The sequence below is a fragment of the Choloepus didactylus genome, chromosome 10 (assembly GCF_015220235.1).
Source record: "Choloepus didactylus isolate mChoDid1 chromosome 10, mChoDid1.pri, whole genome shotgun sequence".
Lineage (NCBI taxonomy): Eukaryota > Metazoa > Chordata > Mammalia > Pilosa > Megalonychidae > Choloepus > Choloepus didactylus.
In genome coordinates this window covers 27,876,473-27,895,314 of record NC_051316.1, presented here as the reverse complement: position 1 = coordinate 27,895,314, position 18,842 = coordinate 27,876,473, and the positions used below count along the sequence as shown (strand labels likewise).

The window sequence follows — 18,842 nt, the reverse complement described above, 5'->3', positions numbered from 1 at the left end:
TTGACTCTCATATCAGGCCATATTCTGCAGCTTAGCCTTCACAGTGATATTTCTGTCTTCCTTTGCCATATCCTCGTTTTGTTTCTCAATATGCTCAGGGCTTGGATGGGAAAGAAGAATGTTATTTATTTGGTTCTCTCAACGCCCCCAAAGTTGAGGATTCAAGGTGAAGGAGTTAGCTTTGGTAAGAAGGGATATTATTTTCTTTGAGTAGGGGAAGGCAATAGTTGTGCAAAACTAGAGATATTTTGAGGTACGATGGACAGCAGAGATTTCAAATCAGCTTGGTGAATTAGGAGGCAAAGTAATCTGCTGAGAATGAGACAGGAGTCATGTAAAGTTAATTTTAAATCGCCTCTCTGGAGAGTGTATTAAGGAATCCACAGAAGGCCAAAGATTGCCAGTAATGGTGACAAATGAGGGAAAGCTCACAGACTTGAATGCACAGGGCTCATAGTCAGCCTTGCTCTCTGCCATAAGGGAAAAAGTGGTGAAAACTTCCCTATAGAATGCATGTCATTCTTAAATTATACTAAGTTTTAAAAGTACATGAAGAAATCTATTAAGACTGGACAATACATGATTGTATCTGTATGGTGGTATATATTAAACTGTTTTTCTGCAAATATGATAGTTTTAGACAGTAACTAAATTAGCCCTTGTCTCAGTTTATTCAAGGTAGAGTATTTCTTTGTTTGTCTGTGTGTGTGTGTGTTCTGGTTATTTTTTTTTTATTTGTTTATTTTTTTATTTTATTGGTTATTGTTTTTTTTTTAAATACTTTTTTTTAACAAAAGCTCAAGCAACAAAATACTACATGTTCTTAGCCCCAAACGCGAGGTTAGATTTTTGACATCTGTTGTTTCTCATTACATGGATGTAGTCCATGGCTTTATTGAAGGTTATTGTTAAACTAGTTACTGTGCTTTCCTTTCTTGTCTCATTAAATGACAAATTCAATCCCTCTTTAAGGCTTATGCAGAAAAGAAAATGTATCCTTTTCTGCCTAGTGATTTTTCTAGGACCAAGAGAAGTGCCAGCTTCTCCATAAAGTAACCCCAAACCATTCTTTGCATCCTTGAAGTCCCTCAATTCCAATTGCACTTAAAGTCAATACCGTACACAGTTTGTTGGCAGGCGGGACTAGGGACAGGGAAGGATTTCTGGAGGTGGTTTCATGTAAACTGGGGCTGGGAGGGGGAGTAGAATTGGGGCGGGTACATCTGGGAGGTTGGGAGCCAGGAGAATTCAGGTACAGAACAGGGCTTAGTCCCAAAGGCATGTAGAGGCCTGGAGTCAAGTCATCTTCAGGGATTGGTGCTTGAGCAGGCCCTTTGGCTAGAGTTCAAGGATGCAAAGGGGGTGTTGGTCTCCAGGACTGGAAAAATAGCCTGAAACCAGATTGCACCAGGCTGCAGGATCAGGCTTTTTTAGACTAGGTGAGATTCTGATGAGGAAATAGCCTGTGGAGAGTAAAAACTGGAAATTTAATAGAGCTGATTGCTGGAATGAGTTCTAGAAGAAAGGGAAATAAAAGGGTCTAGCAGAGAAGCAGATAAAGTTGGAAGGGAAGTGGAGTTAACCAGAATCAAAAAGGAGGTCTCAATTTTACTTGAAAAGCTAAGCAAGTAATGTTTTGTAAATGATAAAAGAATACCTTCTGATATTTAGAAACAAAAAAATTATTTGAAATATTCTACTCTGTCAGAAGTTGGAAGGGAAGTGGAGTTAACCAGAATCAAAAAGGAGGTCTCAATTTTACTTGAAAAGCTAAGCAAGTAATGTTTTGTAAATGATAAAAGAATACCTTCCGATATTTAGAAACAAAAAAATTATTTGAAATATTCTACTCTGTCAGAGTTTTTATTTCTTTTCCCCTGCCATTTCTTTTTCATTTTTGCTAAAAGAATTAAAAAAAAAAAAGTAAAAACAGCCTATGCTAAAAGAAATTCAGTACACAATAGGGACTGAAATAATTTCAAATAATTTTTCTTTTAGCTAGATTGCTATTATAAAATAAGAATACATTTTGATTTAGAACTTTTATGAAGAACTTGTGCATTTTATGGCAACATCTGTTTCCACATTTTAATTTCTCTCTTCCCTTTTATAGGTATTTGCATACTTCAGTTTTTTCAAATGAGAAGACCTTTTGTTTGCCACAAGAAGGTTATTATCCAGAATGTTAATGGGCTTTCAGCTATTAAGATGTAATGATATACCTTGAGTATTTAACTATAAATTTGAAAAATCTCCGTGAACAATCTCAAAGGAATACTTAGAATGCACTCCTGATAAATTGGCTCATTTTCCTGTAATTTACTGGAAGTGCTGATATGAGAGCAGTCCTAATGTGAAAAGTACATTAATCCCTGGAGTTACATTGTATGTATTAAATTATTACTCTCAAAGAATAAAACTTATGAGGCCATTTAGCCTTCATTCACACTTGTTACTTAGAATCACAGTAGAGAAACAATCACTTATCTTTTGATGCACAAAATTAGAAATGATAAATTTAATGTCTTTTAAAACAAGAGGCAGAGTGATACTCAATTGCACTTTTGCATAACAATTGCTCTTTTCCAAAACAAGGACTGTTCTAGTTAGGAACACCATTCTTCTGGCTTTGTGGAGGCCCATTTCATTCTGTTGGTAATTGAAATATTTTTAGAGAACCATTAGGCAGCTTTCTTTGATGTCAGTTAAAAAGACTAGTCTGCCTTCTAGCCATGAGCAGCTAATACATTGGGGGAATTATTTAAAGATGGCAGTCAACTTGCAGGAGCAGCAGTTGCAGGAGCATTTAGGGTCTTATTTGGAATGTTGTCTAATTGTATTTTTCTTCTCTGCCAGGGCATGTGAAAGTTGTGGGACCATAATTTGTGACATCGGATGATTTTTTTGGTACGCAGACATTTATGATTCTGGAAAATTAAGGCAGATAGGAAGATTAAGGCACAAACTACACCATGGACATAAAGCTGGACCCGTCCCAAGATGACCTGCCTCTCCTGGCCAACACCAGCCACATTCTCGTGAAGCACTACGTAGTGGATGTAGATGTGAATTTCGAAAGTCAAGACATTGAGGGCACCATAGTGCTTTTCTTTGAGTCTGGAAACAGATTCAAGAAACGGAGCAGTTCCACTGAAGAAACCTGCCAGTCGGAGTCAGACGAAGCCTGTGAATTTAGAACGCCTGGACCCTGCCATATTCCCATGACAAACACAGGGACCTCCTCATCTAAAATGGGATATAATGATTTTGCCATCTGTGGTAAAGGTGAAAAAGATACTTCTGATGAAGATGGTAACCATGACAACCAGGAACTGGCTTCTGGGATTTCTAGTTCAAAGTACTGTCGAGACCCAGGGAATCCTGGGAGTGAGGGTTTTTTGCTGGTGTTGGACTGCTGTGATTTATCGGTGTTAAAGGTTGAAGAGGTGGATGTTGCTGCTGTGCCAGGTATTGAAAAATTTACAAGGTCTCCCAAGCTCACAGTTGTTTCTGAGGAGCTCAGGAATCAGATTGTACGTGAACTAGTGACTCTGCCTGCAGATCGTTGGAGGGAGCAGTTAGACTATTATGCTCGCTGCAGCCAGGCTCCTGGCTGCGGGGAACTCCTGTTTGCCACTGACACTTGGAGCTTACAGATCAGGAAGACAGGGGCTCAGACAGCTGCTGATTTTCCTCACGCCGTAAGGATCTGGTACAAAACCAAACCCAAGGGGAGATCAGTTACGTGGACCTCAGACCAGAGTGGCAGGTAGGTTACCTGAGCACCCCGCACCTGTGCCCTTTAATCTCACACACTGCAGGATGAGAATTTGCAGGGATGCACTCATCCTGGGGGACCAGCTCTGCAAAGATGTTCCTGTTTATCCTCGGGTATTACCACCATCTAGCCTCGAATCCTTAGACTCACAGCAAAGCAGGTAAATCCCCAGGCCAGGCATGTTGAACTCTAATAGGATTACCTCCTTTGAGAGCTGGGATGAAAAGATTACTTTATTAAGCCCCCATATATCTGAGTTAGGAGATTGAAAGGCGAATCTAATGATTAAATCCTGAGCCTAGAAATTTCCAGTGCTACAGATGGGAGTGGTATGTGTCTCTCAGCAAGTGCTTTCTCAAAGTTCCTACCTATTTCCCTGAGAGGGTAGCTGCTGTGGAATTGGGTCTGTGTGAAACCTGATCAAGTGCTTCCAAAGAAAACTGGCTCACTTTTTGTATTTCTTACTGTACCTGTCGCTTGGCAGCTGTGCCTCTTTGGATGTTTTCAGTTACCGTATAACATGCACCCCAGAGCTCTTGAAAAATCTGTTTCAGAGAAGGGTAACAGTCAGTCCTGCTGAGACTGCACACTTCCTTTAGCCGTGATTCCTGGGATTTGAATCCAGAAAGACCCCTGGTTTTAAGTGTAGGGAGAAGGAATTGATGAGGCATGAACTTCGAGGGGATGCATTTAGGCAGCCATTTGCTCTCTGGTTATTGCCCTTCTTCCAACAGTTGTTCAGACTTTTTTAGTATTTGAGAATTTTTTAAACAAACTATATTGATTCCTGATTATTTTACCTATTTCTTTGTGGTAATTTATTACAAATCAATGTGGTAATTATTGCAGAACTTGGATAGAGAACTGTTGATCTCATTTAGCTTGTTTTCAGCACTTTGTTTTATAGCATTGGATTCCCTTAATTGAAGCAGTTGTCTCCATCAGCTGCTTACATTTCTTTCCCTTACCCCCATCCCCACCCTGCAAATTTTGGATCTTTGTTTAAAGCATCACCTTGACTTTGAGCTCTAATTATCCTGTTCCTTGCCTTCTAATCTTACCTTCTGCTCTGGTGTCCTGCCCTGCTCAACAGAAGTTCGTTTCCTGTCTCATTGCTGCTCGAGTCTGAGGCAGTCTTTGGGAAATTACAGGGTTGGTGCAAACTTTTATCAGTACAAAGGCATAGTGAGGTTATTTATAGAGTAACTTATTGGATGTTCTTTGGAAATGGTGAGGGAAAGAAATGGGTGTTCTTATTGTATCTTCATAATTTTTTGAACTTGTTAAAGATGGGATTTTCATTAAGATTTAACAGCATACTATATCTGAACATTTTACTAGGAAATTGTAGTTTTTATACTACAAAATAATATTTCAGTTTTTAATAAGAATATGGGGAAGAAGAAACTATGGACAATTATTTGGAAGAAATACTCATTAATTGCCTCAAACATGACTTTCTCCTAAATGCTTACTACAAAGAAAGAGATTAGACTTGTGAATTGTGGCATGTAAAAATTTTGAGTAAGATTGAGTTATGGATAAACGCTGGTTTCCATAAAGAGGTCCTTGGGCAAATTTTACTTCAGAAAAGTTTGACTTCAGGAATTTACTCTTGGTGTCTCTTGGTATCTTTTCTGATAATTCAGTAAAATGCATGATCTCCACAGGAGTTTAACCTGTATCCTTGGAAGTTTGCAATCACGTTAGTAAATAAATGCCATTAATGAAATCTTACAAGGGTAATAACTGTTTTTAAAAAGGAATCCTAGAAAGATTTTTCTGTCTTTTTTCCTTTTTTTTTTGGTGGTGGTGGTGGGGCAGGCAGGAGATTTTATTGTAGTCAAAACAATCTTCCATGAATGGCCACAAAATCTCTGTCATTCTCCCACATGTTTAAGAATGCTAAATATATGCTGGTCACTAATTGAATATTTGAAGGAATTCAAAATGCCTAAGGATCCCAGGTTGCTAGACAGAAATGATTTATTAGTGATATGAGTAAATATGAAAGTCGCGGCACTTTCTTACTATAATTATGTAAAGTGGGTGATGTAGACTTGTTCCTCCAGGGCACAGGGTCCACATTTACTAAAACTAAAATAATTGTTATGTATTTGCTCTCGAATGGCTGAATACTATCAGCTTACCTACCATAATTTCTCAGTTCTGGATGAGAAACTTTTTAGTCCCATTTTACAGGTAGGGAAATCGAATAAAGTGACTAGAAGCTCCTAGAAAAATCCATGTCTTTTCTTACTTTTGGTCTTTACCAGGTCCGTTATCATATGCAAATAGATTTTCAAATGCATTTAAAAAGTAAACAAGCGATACTAGCTTTCAATAAATTTCTGCTTGTATGCAGAGATTAGACAGAATGGCTTCTCCCTTCTCACTCTAGTCCTATCACTTGTCAAGAATAAAACTTAATATCATTTTGTTTGATAATAAATAAATAATCATTTAGGAGATCTGGGGATTCCAGGATGGAATGCAGAATGTGTCAAAAATAAGCTAACCATATAAGAGATACATGAAACAACCTCACTGAAGGGGGTGGGGGTGGAGGAAAGGTGCTGACCCAAGTAACTCTGGAAATGAGCGAAGTCTTTAAGACTAAGGGCAAAAGGAGCTGTACTGTGTGCTGTACTGTAGTTGATAAAGTTGCTTCCCATGAGGGTTCAGATGAGCAATTCTGGTACCACTCTACATGGATCCTGGAATTGAACAAGTAAGTAAATGGATGGCAGACAGTGGAAGCCCAGTTCCTCATTGTTGGAGTGGGAGGTTACAGATAAGCAAGTTCCTCATTGTTGGAGTGGGAGGTTACAGATAAGCAGGTTAGAATGATCCATATGGCATTGGATTAGAGTTGGAGACATCACTTTGAACTCCCATGTTTAGTTTAATGTAGATACATCTAGTAATAATTATAGGCATGTGTACATTCCTGGATGAGTACACGTTCATACATATATTTCCTTGTTCTGTCAGCTGAGAGTGTCTAGAGCAATGACATCCCAGGAGCAATAAACACACCCAGGGGCCAGCTCTTGGTTTCTCATACTGTTCTCCAGTCAAAGGAACCAGGGCTCCTTGGAGAAATGGCTGATTCTAGGACTCTGGCAGGATATATACAAGATAAGCCCAGAGCATCTTTTAGTGCCAGAATGTAGAGCAGTCCTCAAACAGCAGCAACAATTTCTGTAAACCCACAACTTATAATTAATACAAACAAACAACCACCATCACCACCCACAGTAATGGAGGTATGTCAAAGGGCCACAGGAGGCAATTGAAAGAGCTTCTAATGGCTAAAATTGAGCAACAAAAAAAGTAGCACTGGATTATAATCCAAAGCATCAAGTAAATATTCAGGAGTCCATCCTGATATAAATAAATGATTTTTAAATAAACAAACAAACAAACAAACAAATAAATAAATAAAGGGGCGGAGGGGAGAAGAGACATATTTCCCATGTAGGAACAATACCAATTTACATAGACACTTTGTAAAGTATAATTCCCCACTCTGTAAGTGAGCTGCACAGAGTGACTTCCTTCCAAAGGAAGGAATGAAGGGAAGTATAGAAAGGGGGCAAAAGTAACTCTTCAGTGGAGAATCCTGACAAACACGGCCTCACCCAGGCAGTCAAGGTCAACATCATCCATGGTAACTCATGTTGATAGTATGCATGTTCCCTTGATGGGAAGTGATGAAGATGGTACTTTTTATCTATGGTCTTCCTCCAGTGCAATCATGAGAAAAACATCCGACAAATCCTGTTTGAGGGATGCCCTGAAAAATACCTGGCCAATACTCCCCCAGACCATCAAAACAAGGGAAGTTTGAGAAATTGTCACGACCAAGAGGAGCCTATGGAGACATGACGACTCAATGTAATATGGTATCCTGGATGAGATCCTGGAACCGAAAAGGGGCATTAGAGAAAAACTAAGGAAATCTAAATGAAGTCTGGACTTTAGTTAATAGCAATGTATCAGAATCAGTTCATTAATTGGAATAAATGTAACATAACTAATGTAAGATGTTAATAGTAGGGGAGACTGGGTGTGGGGTATATGGGAACTCTGTATTATTTGTAGTTTTTTAAAATAAATCTAAAACTGTTCTGAAAGTTAAAGTTTACTAAGAAAATAAACTTCAAACTTGGGAAGAAGTCACCTTTTTATCCTGAAATCCCCTTTTCATAAGAGTTGTCCTGTCACCTTTACCAAGTGCCAATTTTCTCTGGAAAAGAACTGAAAATATATTTGATGCGGCTAAAGCGTATTTCTTCTAAATAGTTGTCAATAAGTTCATCTTTCCCATTATTTTAGTTCTAAAATGAAATATCTGGGAGTATAAAAACTACAATTTTCTACTTTAGTTTAGCCAATGTAGGGCTGTGCCAGCTCTTGAACCTAAATGCTATTTCTTCCCTCCATTGTTCCAATATAGATGAAATATAAGATTGACCAACAGAATGAGCTCATATATAACCATCTGAACATACATATAGCATGCTTCTTGGAAAAGATGCTCACTTTTGTGTGATGTGCATTAGTGTGTGCCCTTTAAAAATATATTGATCACAGCAGGGACAGGATCAAGAATGTGTAATAGTGTTCTTGCTATGCTAAAAAGGAGGAGGACTTAGTATCTTTTTGATTCTAGATCTTCATTATACCTAAGAAAACAACTTCTAAAATGGAAATCTTAATTCAAAGCCTTTGTAGTTTCTGCACTTGCCTTGCATTTTCAGCATTTTCCCCATTCCACTAATAAAATGTTATTTTAAAGCAAAGCATTCTCTCTGGTATCCCATCCCCTTTTCCCTTAGGAAAATTATAATTCTTGCAGAACCAGCCAAGTGATCTTGGAAGTCTGGGCTTAAGCCGATGACACCATTAAACATGAGTTGAATGGAGGGGAAATCTGGATAAAAAGGAAATTCAATATAAAAACTGCAGTTATTTGAATCATTGTCAAAGATAAGGAAAATGAGTAGGAAGCATGCTGTAATTTAAAGTAATATTAAAATTTAAAATTTCTAAAAACATTATGATGTTTCTTTGTTTAGACACAACCAGGATGAAGTTGGCAAAATACTGTGAGGAGTACTACTTTTTCTGTTATATTTATTGCCCAGCTATTGGAGCAAGGAAGATGTAAACTCTTGATTTTAGTTTGACATCAAAACCAGATGTTTAAAATGGGGCTTTCCCCCCTACTGAGTTAGTTATATTGTTTATATCTCACTTTAAAGGGAAGTTTTAAATTTAAAAGAATGAGAAGGTCTTGGGAAGGAATTTCAGGTTTAAAAGAAGCATTTCTGTAATACTTTTTTCCTCCCTACTTGCTTCAGGAAACCAAAGCAAAATTTTTGAGAGCTGAAGTGGAAATACATGATAATTCTGTAATATCATTGTATAACTATAAAGAAAGAATCGATACTCCCAAAGTTGAAAATGCTTAAAAGCGTTCATTTTTTTAGCCTCTCTTCTCCTTGCTTTGCACACTTCGTTCACCTCTATTTCCCAGAATCTCAGTTGAGTCATTGTGGAAAAAAAGAAAATGATACACTATCCTTACTTAAACAGATAACCAAAATGACCAACCAAACAAAAACCAAATAATCAAACATCATCAGAAAATAACCAATCACAACAACCTGTAACCAAGAGCATAGTATGTTGAAAAGAACCTGGAATGAGAGAGCCGAGAGACTGGAGTTCTAGTCAGAACTGTGTGACTTTGGAGAAGTTATTTTATGTCTCTAACGCTTAATTTCCTCATGTGTAAAATGGGAAGAGTCCATGAAAGGATTTTCAACTGCTTTACACATGTAAAATCTTATATCCACAAGGGATTTATGGATGAGAAATACTCTCTTTGGCTTTACAAGCAGCTTGCCTGTTTCATACCCAAAGCACCCTCTGGTAAAGAGGTGGTGAATTTCTGACTCAAAGCCACTTTCAAGTTAGTCCCTTTGACTTTACACAAAATCTGTCTTTCCCAATCAAAGCAGCATTCTCCTTGGGCCTGCATTATATTCAGTATGATTGATGAATTTAGATGGTTTTGGTAGTTGTGCCATGAAGTAGAATGATGTAAAGGAAGGTGTGTGTGAGTGTGTGTGTGTGTGTGTAGGGTAGAAAGAGAATAATAGCTGATGCTTCCTATTTTAGTAATTCTGCTGCTTGGTTTCTGTGGTATGAGAAGGCAAGAGGGTTCCTCACTTACAAGGGAGACTGTAGATCAGGTCTAATGAGCACATGGTGTTGTAAGAGGCAGGAAGGACAGAAGGCTGGGGAAATCTGGGGACCTGAAGATTTTGTAACCCTGGGAAGCTTGCAGAAGATTCTGACCCATTAAACCATCACATCAGTGGCCCCCTGGCCTCCAGAGACTATATCAGTGCCTCACTGTTGGAAAGAAGCCATCAACTCATCAAACCACACACACACTGGAGTTTGGGACTCATTACCTCTTTGCTGCTTCTGAAGCAGCCTTCTCCCCAGACATTGAACTCAGTGATAACTGAGTCTGAAAATGAGTGACTTTATAGAAAGTAGTGGAACAGAAACCAATCTCAAAATGAAAAATGGCATCCCCTTCCCCTTCCCCCCAGAACCTACAACCACGAAAACTCAAATGCCTGTAACAGTCACCTCCAGAGAAAGAAAATATATGATTTGAATCAGTTCCCTCCAAGTAAGTTTTCTTCCATAAATGTTTCCTCCTTAAAGAAGACTAGCAAGCACATTGGTGTTCATTGACCTCTTTCTTTGGAAGGCACAGTGAATTCTTGTCCTCATTTGACCACTCCATGATAATATTTATTCTGACAGGTTCTTCCTAAATTTAAAAGTTATATTAATGGCAGCAAGCCACGAGCCTGCCTCTCCACCCCTCTTAAAGCCTGTTTTCCTCTTCTCTGATTTTCCATCTCTTCTTCCCACTCCTACAGCTCCTTTTGCAGTTAATTTAGGCTTCCCAAGGAGCTTCCCATGCAAGTGGGTGTCCCAGGGCGGGTGAGATGAACCCTGGTGAGAGAAAGTTTTCCTCTGCGTGCTGGAAGGAGTTATTCCGTCTGGAAATAATGAAGTTGTAAGTACTGGAGAATTTCGGGCCAGCGGCCTGCACGTCTATTCCATAAGCATTTTAGCACATGGCTGAGGTGCAAGGCTGTGCATGTTGGATAAACACAGCTGCATTTATTTCAGTGATTACACATCAGATAACTACAGAGCATGTTTATAAACCCACGTAGATTTCCCTCCTCTCTTGGCCGGGTGGGAAGTGGCTGGCAGGGAACCCACCCTCCCTATAGTCCCTATTTGAATGAGTGCATGATGGGAGCCAACTTTACTCTTGAGTCACCACATAGGAAGTGTGATTTTCAGGACTGTGAGACCCCCGTGCCCATCTTCCACCTGCTGGCTGATGCCCCAAATTCCACCACTGAAACTTTATCCAGAGATTAAAGCTTTCATCCCTGTTGCAATATAGCTACTTCACTTTAAATCATCGTCAGGTATTTGCACTATGCCATGAAGAAGGATTTCAAGTTGTAAAAGAACCAGAGGCCATTGGTTTTGATGATTCTAAGCCCTTGATGCCTGGTTTGGGCATGTTGGGGAGGGAGGGCTGAGGCAGCACCTGTGAAAGAGGAAAAAGCCAGCAAAGGAGTAAGTTGGGGGCATCAAGAGAATCTCCACATTTTCAAGAACTTTTGCCTAGGACCTCCTACTTCAGTGATTGTCTTCCTATATATGAAAACATCCCAATGAGAAAGCGATGGAGTCTTGTATCAGACATGGGTGTATTTATAAGGTGTGGCTTCTAGGTCACTGACTTGATCTACACTTTCAGATTTATAGCTTGGACACCAAAGGGAAACCTGGAAAGAAAATATATTTTAGACTTGAGCAGAAAGGAAGTCTATGCCATTTGAAGAGGAGGTTAGGAAAAGAGAATTGTGAGGACAGCGGGAATTGGAGGTGAGATCTCTCTGGGGGCCAGGCCAGGCAAGCAACCCTCTTGAGGGAGAAGGAAGCTCAAGTGCCAAGGTCAGAATGGCAGAAAGAGCCTTCAAGAAGAAGACGGAAGGAATCAGGATGAAATTCTAGGACAGAATGTCTAGAATTGGAAACTCAGAGGGGAAATAATACAGAACTGGGGAGGAAAGGATGGTGATGATTTTTTAACCCAGCAAATGGAAAGATTTGCCCCCATTCGTCTGTGGTATCTTCTAATATCAACATTTATTACTTTATAAAATCATCATTCCCGTCTTTTCTGAGGTAGGTCATATTTTAGATATTCAGTCCCATTGTTGGACACGAAACTGCAGTTTGAATTAGGAAAGCACACTCTGTGTGTCCACAAATGTGTCCTCTGCTGTCTGCTGTGCAAAGCTTTTACAAGGACCTTCACCAGGCAGGTACCGCCTCTTTCCTTATCCCTTCCTGTGACCTTGCTTGTCACCCTGGGTTTCCTTTCTCATTCACTAGCTTTGCCTTCCATGTTGTCACTGGAGTCAGAAACCTCAGAAAGTTCTGTGTTAGTTACCTATTGTGGCATAACAAATTTCCCCCAAATTTGCCAGCTTAGAAGAACGAACATTTTTTACCTCACACAGTTTCTGAGGTTCCAGGAAACCAGGAGCCACTTAACTGGGTGGGTCTGGCTCAGGATCTCTTAAAAGTTGCAAACAAGGGGCTGGTGGGGCTGCCGTCTTCTCCAGGCTCGACTGGAGCTGGAAAGTCTTCTTCCAAGCTTACTCACAGGGGTGTTGGCCAGAGGTCTTGGGCCTATACCTCTTGGGCCTCTCCATGGGTTGTCTGAGTGTCCTGTGACATGGCAGCTGGCTTCCCCCAGATTGAATGGTGAGAGAGAGAGAGGTGGGAGGGGAGATGGGAGATAGGAGATGGGAGAAAACCCTTAAGGTGAAAGCCGCAGTTTTAAAAATAATCTAATCTCAGAAGTGACAGGCCCTCAGTTCTGCCGTATCCTATTGGTTACACAAACCCACCCTGGTGCAGTGTGGGAGGTTGTGAATACCAGGAGGCTGGGGTCATTGGGGCCAACTTAGAAGCCGGCTGCCTCAGAGAGGTCTCCCTTTCCTTCTCCCTCTCCTTCAGCACTTCACTTCCTATGTCCTTCTAATTTTCTCTGAAGTATTTCTCAGATAGACACTCATCTCAAATCTGATTATTTCTTCAGGGAAAAGGTGGATGGGGGAAGTAGAGCCCGCTTATGGAAGGGCACTCGTGGAGTACATGATAATATGCCAGCAGGGCCTCGGACCCAACCTAATGCGGGAAGGAGAGCAAACATATTGGCAGGCCAGTCTTTTGGGGAGGATGCTCCCTGAGGCAGGGAAGGGAAGGCCTGTAACACCAGAGTCCGCCTAGGGAAATGGGGTCCTGAGCCCCAAAGCAGCAAAGAATGGATACTTTCAGACTTGGCCTAAGCACCTTAGAACTTAAGGCCCTAAAACTAAGGAGCCAGCTCCCCTTCTGTTGAGGCAGAGGAAGTCCTTGAGTTGGCCCTCTAATTAAGGGCGGTCATTTCCCTGTAAGCATCACAAATAGGTCTAACCTCCTCCCCCCCTGAATCTGATTTAGATTAGAAGAAGTGGCTTCCTGGAGCTCTTGGACTGAGAAAAAGCCTGGGGTCCTGTCTGCCTCAGTGTGAAAAAGCACCTCAATTCTCAATGTATGCCATTGCCGGAGGAAACAGGAGTCATAGCTGCTGTTTGACCAGTGGGGTTACACCCCCTTTCTATTGACAATACTTGCTTTTCCTTCTGAGAATCCTTCTCTGAGATAGTCTCTTTGGGAAAAAACTAAACGATAGAATTTTTAGAGCTAGGTATGCCTCAACTTCACCTTCCTGAGCTATTTGAGCTGCTAGAGGATCCCACCCCATCACCTCCACCTGGGAAGAGGTGAGCTCTAGCAGCCCCCCCTCATTAGGTTCTTAGCTTGGGGCTGGACAGTTAACCTAGTTTAAGCCAATTAACCAGGGACCCAAGAGGACCAGAGTGAGAACTCAGATCTCATTGAAGTTGGTGGGCAGTTATGGGCCTCCCCCCAAAATTTGCTCTTTGTTCTTGGATCTATAAACGTGAGATAGAGAAGCATAGACTTATGGGCCAGAATAGATAGAAGTCGTCACCTACTACTTCTGCTTCCTATCTCCCCACCTCCATCATCCCCATTTTACATGTGACTCAGAGAGGTCAAGGGACTTTCCCCACATTTATTTAATAAGTTAGCAACTCTACTAGAGTCTAGTTTCTGATCTTTATTTCTTTTCCCATGTTGAACCTGTACGTTATGGTGGCATGTTCGCTTCTAGGATAGGTATACTGCAACTGCCTGTGTGCCCTAAGATCCCTTTCTGCTCTTACTGTGATCTCTGAATGACAATGCACTTCATTTCCCACACTCCCTTATCCTCTGGCTTCCTGCTTGCTTTGTCCAGTAGGGGGCACTATTGGAAGAGTTGAGAGCAGGAGTTGGTGAGAAACAAGGTATTTCTTCTCCTCTCCTCGTTTCCTTACGGTGTCTCCAACGGTGACTTAGTCTCCTCTGTGGTTCCAGCTCCCACTGGCCACTCCCCACTGTGACTCTAGCTTCTACCAGGTGACCTCTGTGGCTGTAACTCAGTAACACCCAGTTACAGCAGCTGTCCCCATCATCCAACCAACCCTGGGAGTCATAACTGCTTCCTGCTATTGCTGATTTCTCAGTCACCTCCCTGTCCTCTGTTTGGCTTCTCAGCAATTCTATCATTCATGTAACCAATCTCCTATATCAAATTATTTCTGCTTGTTAAGATCTAGACTGGTTTCTCTTTTCCTTATGGGACTCTGACTCACAGAGACGCTCCTGCAGATTATAGGAGCACAGTAAATGTTCAAGCATAATGACATTTATAAAAAAGGAAAGCCAGTTTCTCCATATGAGGTAGTGCTCTGCTCTATTTATTTACTCTGTAAATCAAGCCAAGGAAAACGACTTCATATTTCTCATAACTCCCAAAATGCAAAGAGTGGCAACATTTCCCTAAGATGTTTTCCTGAGGAATCAGTCTTGTGCCTTCTCCTCTGTGATGTCAAAACAGTGCATTCCTTTGATCTCATAGCTCTTTTCCATCTCTGTCAACCATGACTTAATTATGGAAGGGATCTTTCTTTGTGGAGGTGGGTTTGTATTTTTTAATCGTAGCACAGCAAGTCCTGACGTCATGCCATTGGTTTGCTGTGCTTGCTTTGGTAACGACTCTGTGTCCCGGGCCCTTCCCTACCACAAGCCTGGTTGCTGTAACCCTACAGTCCTGTTGATGTGCCATCCCTTGTTCTTGGCCGCCACACAAGGATTCCCACAAGGGTTCCATTTGAGATGTGGTTTCCAAGATTGGGGGTATCCACCCGCCAGCTCTGAATTTGAGACCACCAGCTTGTTTTTCCAAGCATTATTATCTCCCTGATCTACAAACATATTTTCTTTTCCAGAATACTTTCCAAAAGGTTTGCAAGAACGTCTCAAGTTTTTTTTTTTCTTCTGAAGGCATGAGGGTATAAGAAGAGGGCAAGGGTAATATAAATTACAACTTGGCAGACTAGAATTTGAAACTTCATCCAAAATATTATTTTTCCCTTAAAAAAAAAAAAAAACTCCCCCCCCCACCTCCCCCAAACAACCCTCTTTACATATTTAAGTAATTCATTTGGGAAGAATCTACCACTAGGCTATTCACACAGCCCAGCCCTTGGCAGTTTCCGTCCAGAATGCTTTGAAATCCCTGAACTACAAAGCCTCAAATGTTTTCTCTTTGAAAGCCCAAGTTAACCTTCACTACCATGATGGTGAGAAAAGGGACAACTCATTTTAAAGATTCTCCCCCTTTGTTTCTTTCTCTTTCTTCTGCAGGCCATGTGTTTATACTATGGGATCCCCCATAAACAACAGGGCCCTTTTTCCATGCCAGGAGCCACCCGTTGCCATGTCAACATGGCAGGCCACAGTTCGAGCAGCTGCGTCTTTTGTTGTTTTAATGAGTGGGGAAAATTCTGCCAAGCCAACACAGCTTCGGGAAGGTACTGTACATGTGTTCTTTGCTTATTTATGTATTGCACACATGCCGTACCCAGGAACGCAAGAAGCAGTGTTTTTGTAAACTTTAAAGAGCTTCTTTATTAGTTGGGTTGGAAATGAACATACTTATAAAATATCCTGCCAGAGAAAACAGGCTGGGGGTGGGGAGGGGCCCTTAGGAACCTGGGGCATTAGATATGGGTTCCTGACTCCAGAGTTATCAATTCATAGATTATGTCAGTAGTTGCCTTCAGCTGGTAGTTTGTGGGCCATTCATGGGTGGTCTTGGTTGAAGACTTCCTGGAAAGACCATTACAGTTGAGTTACCTGTGGTTCCATCATGGAGTCTGTACATGGTTTTTCATTACTTTGAGAGACAGTTCTGTTGGCTGTTGTCCCGTCTGCCGGCTGGCCCACTGGAGTTGTCCTGGTAAAGGCTCTGTTCTACATACTGTGTGCCCAGGAAGTTCTGAGCCAAAGGTGTATAAAGAAAGGTGGAAGGCAAGTGCTAATGCATCATCCAAGGTTTGGTCTGGAAATTACTTGTTTATGGCAATAATAAACTCATTCAGTTGAGATCCTGAACACATTGATGCCAGGTAAAAATTTTGTAATTGTAATATTCCCTTATTTAAATTATGGTGTCTTCTCCCACATACTTATTCTAGAGTCTTTAAAATATACAGAAAAACATAAACAATAAAATAATTTTAGAGAAAATGATTGCTAACATTTTTTTTTTTGCATTTTCTTCCAGTATTTAAAATCTATGCGTAAAACACTTATTATCACTTCAAAATTGTCATCATAACATGTAACAGTTTTTGTACTCTGTTTTTTTCCCTCCTAGTAAATCTTGAACATTTTTTCAGGTCATTAAGTGGTTTTCAAAAATAGGATTTTAATGTCTGCATAATATTTTATTTTATGAACATATCAGAATTTATTTAACATTTCCATATTATTAGACATTTTTATTGTTTCTAGGTATTTTTTTCCACTATATAAATAAAATTGTATTAAACTCCTCAGGAGACATTTTGTCTAAAATTATAATTATCGAATCAAAGGTTTTGGATATGTTTAAGGATGTGCGTACCTATCCCAAGTTGTTTTCCAGAAAGGTTGTACCAATTTACACGTTCATCAATAGATATAGGGGGTCCCCATTTCCCTGAAATTTAGCTCGTCTGTTAGTGAAGAGAAGTTCTCTCTTTAATTTGGATTACTTTTATTATCACCCAGGTTTTGATGTTTATTAATCTTTTTCATTTCCTGTCTGTCCATTTCTTCTGTTCATTTTTAAACTGAGGTTTTAGTGAGGCTTTAAAACAGTTTGTTTTTGTTTTGCCTTTTAGTTTGACGAGCTCTTTACAATATAAAGATACTTATTTCCTATCATATTTGCGGACAGTATTTTCCCCAGTTTTTAGTATGATTTTAATTTTACATGATGTTTCTGATCTTCAAGAGGTTTTAGTTTTTATGCTGTCATATCTATCAGGTTTCTCTCAGAAAGTCTTTCTTTGCTCTGAGATTCACTAGTTTTGTTCTAATGTCTTTATAGTTTAATTTTTATAATTTAATTCCTTTATCTGTCTATCATTTATTTCGGTCAGGGTAGTGAAATGAGGATGCAACATTATTTTTTTTTCCAAATAGGAAACCATTTGCTCCAACATCATTTATTGAATCTTATCTGATTTGTGCCATCTTCTTTATCATCAGCTACATTTTCACTTCTCCTAGAGTCTTCAATGAATATTTGCTTTATTCTCAAGTAAAAAAGCAAAACAAAATAAATGATATATTTTTAATTTTATTTAAAAAAATAAGTATATTTACATGGCTCAAAATGAACAAAGGACAAAAAAATATGCAATTAGGTCTCCTTCTTACTCCTATCCCAGCTACCCCATACCCCTTCCCAAGGCAATCAATGCTATCAATTTACCTTGTATAATATATTTTTTTCCTCTTTTGCTACACAAATAATAAATAGCATGCTATACGCATTTTTGTATTGGGCTTTTCTCCTTTAAAATAAATTTGTCTTAAGACAATTTCATATCAGAATATAAAGAGCTTCACATTATTTTTATGACTACATAATGGAAGCTTCAAATTTAGTTAACCAATGGCTTTTAACTTCACTGCGTCAAATAAAGATAGTGGGCATTTATTTCCATCCTCTTCCCTCACCCACATTCCCAAGTTTTAATACAAGTTGGGGTTTGGGACTCATCTCTGTATTTTAGTTTTTCATGTTATATCTTCTCTTCTAGGAATTACTAATATTGTTTTACGTCTTCAGTTTCAAACCATGTTTGCAATAAATATTTAGATTTTCTAAATTCTTGAGCTCATACGGTTGAATAATCTTTCAGTCAGCTCGGAAATGACTTCAATATTTTTTTCTGGAATGGAGGATGTATGATATATTTTCTAAGCCCTTCCATATTTAGATTGACTTTTTGTTGTATATTCATTTGTGAACAGTCCTTGGCTAGGTATACAATTTTTAAGTTACTTCTTTCCCTTCTCAAATGGCTATAAACATTTCATTATCATCTCTTATTGGTGTTTCTGAGGAGAAATATATCAAAATTTTTTTATTCTTTGAAAGTAGTCTGATTTTTCTGCCTAGATGTTTGTAGATTTTCTTTTTATTTAATTCAGAACTTTCTAGAATGAATCTAATGTGGGTACCTTTGTTTTAAATCAACTTTATTAAAAAAGAATTTGCATGGAATGCTACGCACACATCTTAAATCCATGGTTTGATGAAGTTTGACAAACATATACACCTATGTAATCACCACCCTTATGAAAATATAGAATATTTCCATCACCCCAGAAATTCTCTTGTACTCCTGCAGTCATTCCTTCCTTACCACCCTGCCAACCCCCAATCAGCCACTAATCTGATTTCTATCACTATAGCTTAGTT

At 39.6% G+C, this 18,842-nt stretch overlaps 1 protein-coding gene across 6 annotated transcripts in view; it reads left to right on the top strand.

Annotated features, from left to right (window-relative positions):
* The window catches only part of LOC119545490 (aminopeptidase O (putative)), a 358,623-nt gene that overhangs the window by 40,429 nt on the left and 299,352 nt on the right, over nucleotides 1-18,842 (top strand). For 5 of the 6 annotated variants that reach the window (XM_037851043.1, XM_037851041.1, XM_037851039.1 and 2 more), the window contains exons 2-3: nucleotides 2,857-3,769; nucleotides 15,728-15,894. In XM_037851043.1, the coding sequence (XP_037706971.1) occupies nucleotides 2,973-3,769; nucleotides 15,728-15,894 (964 nt within the window). In that variant the 5' untranslated portion in view covers nucleotides 2,857-2,972. Of the gene's footprint in view, nucleotides 1-2,856; nucleotides 3,770-3,919; nucleotides 3,939-15,727; nucleotides 15,895-18,842 lie in introns of those variants that run through there. The other variant, XM_037851044.1, reaches the window with a different exon arrangement.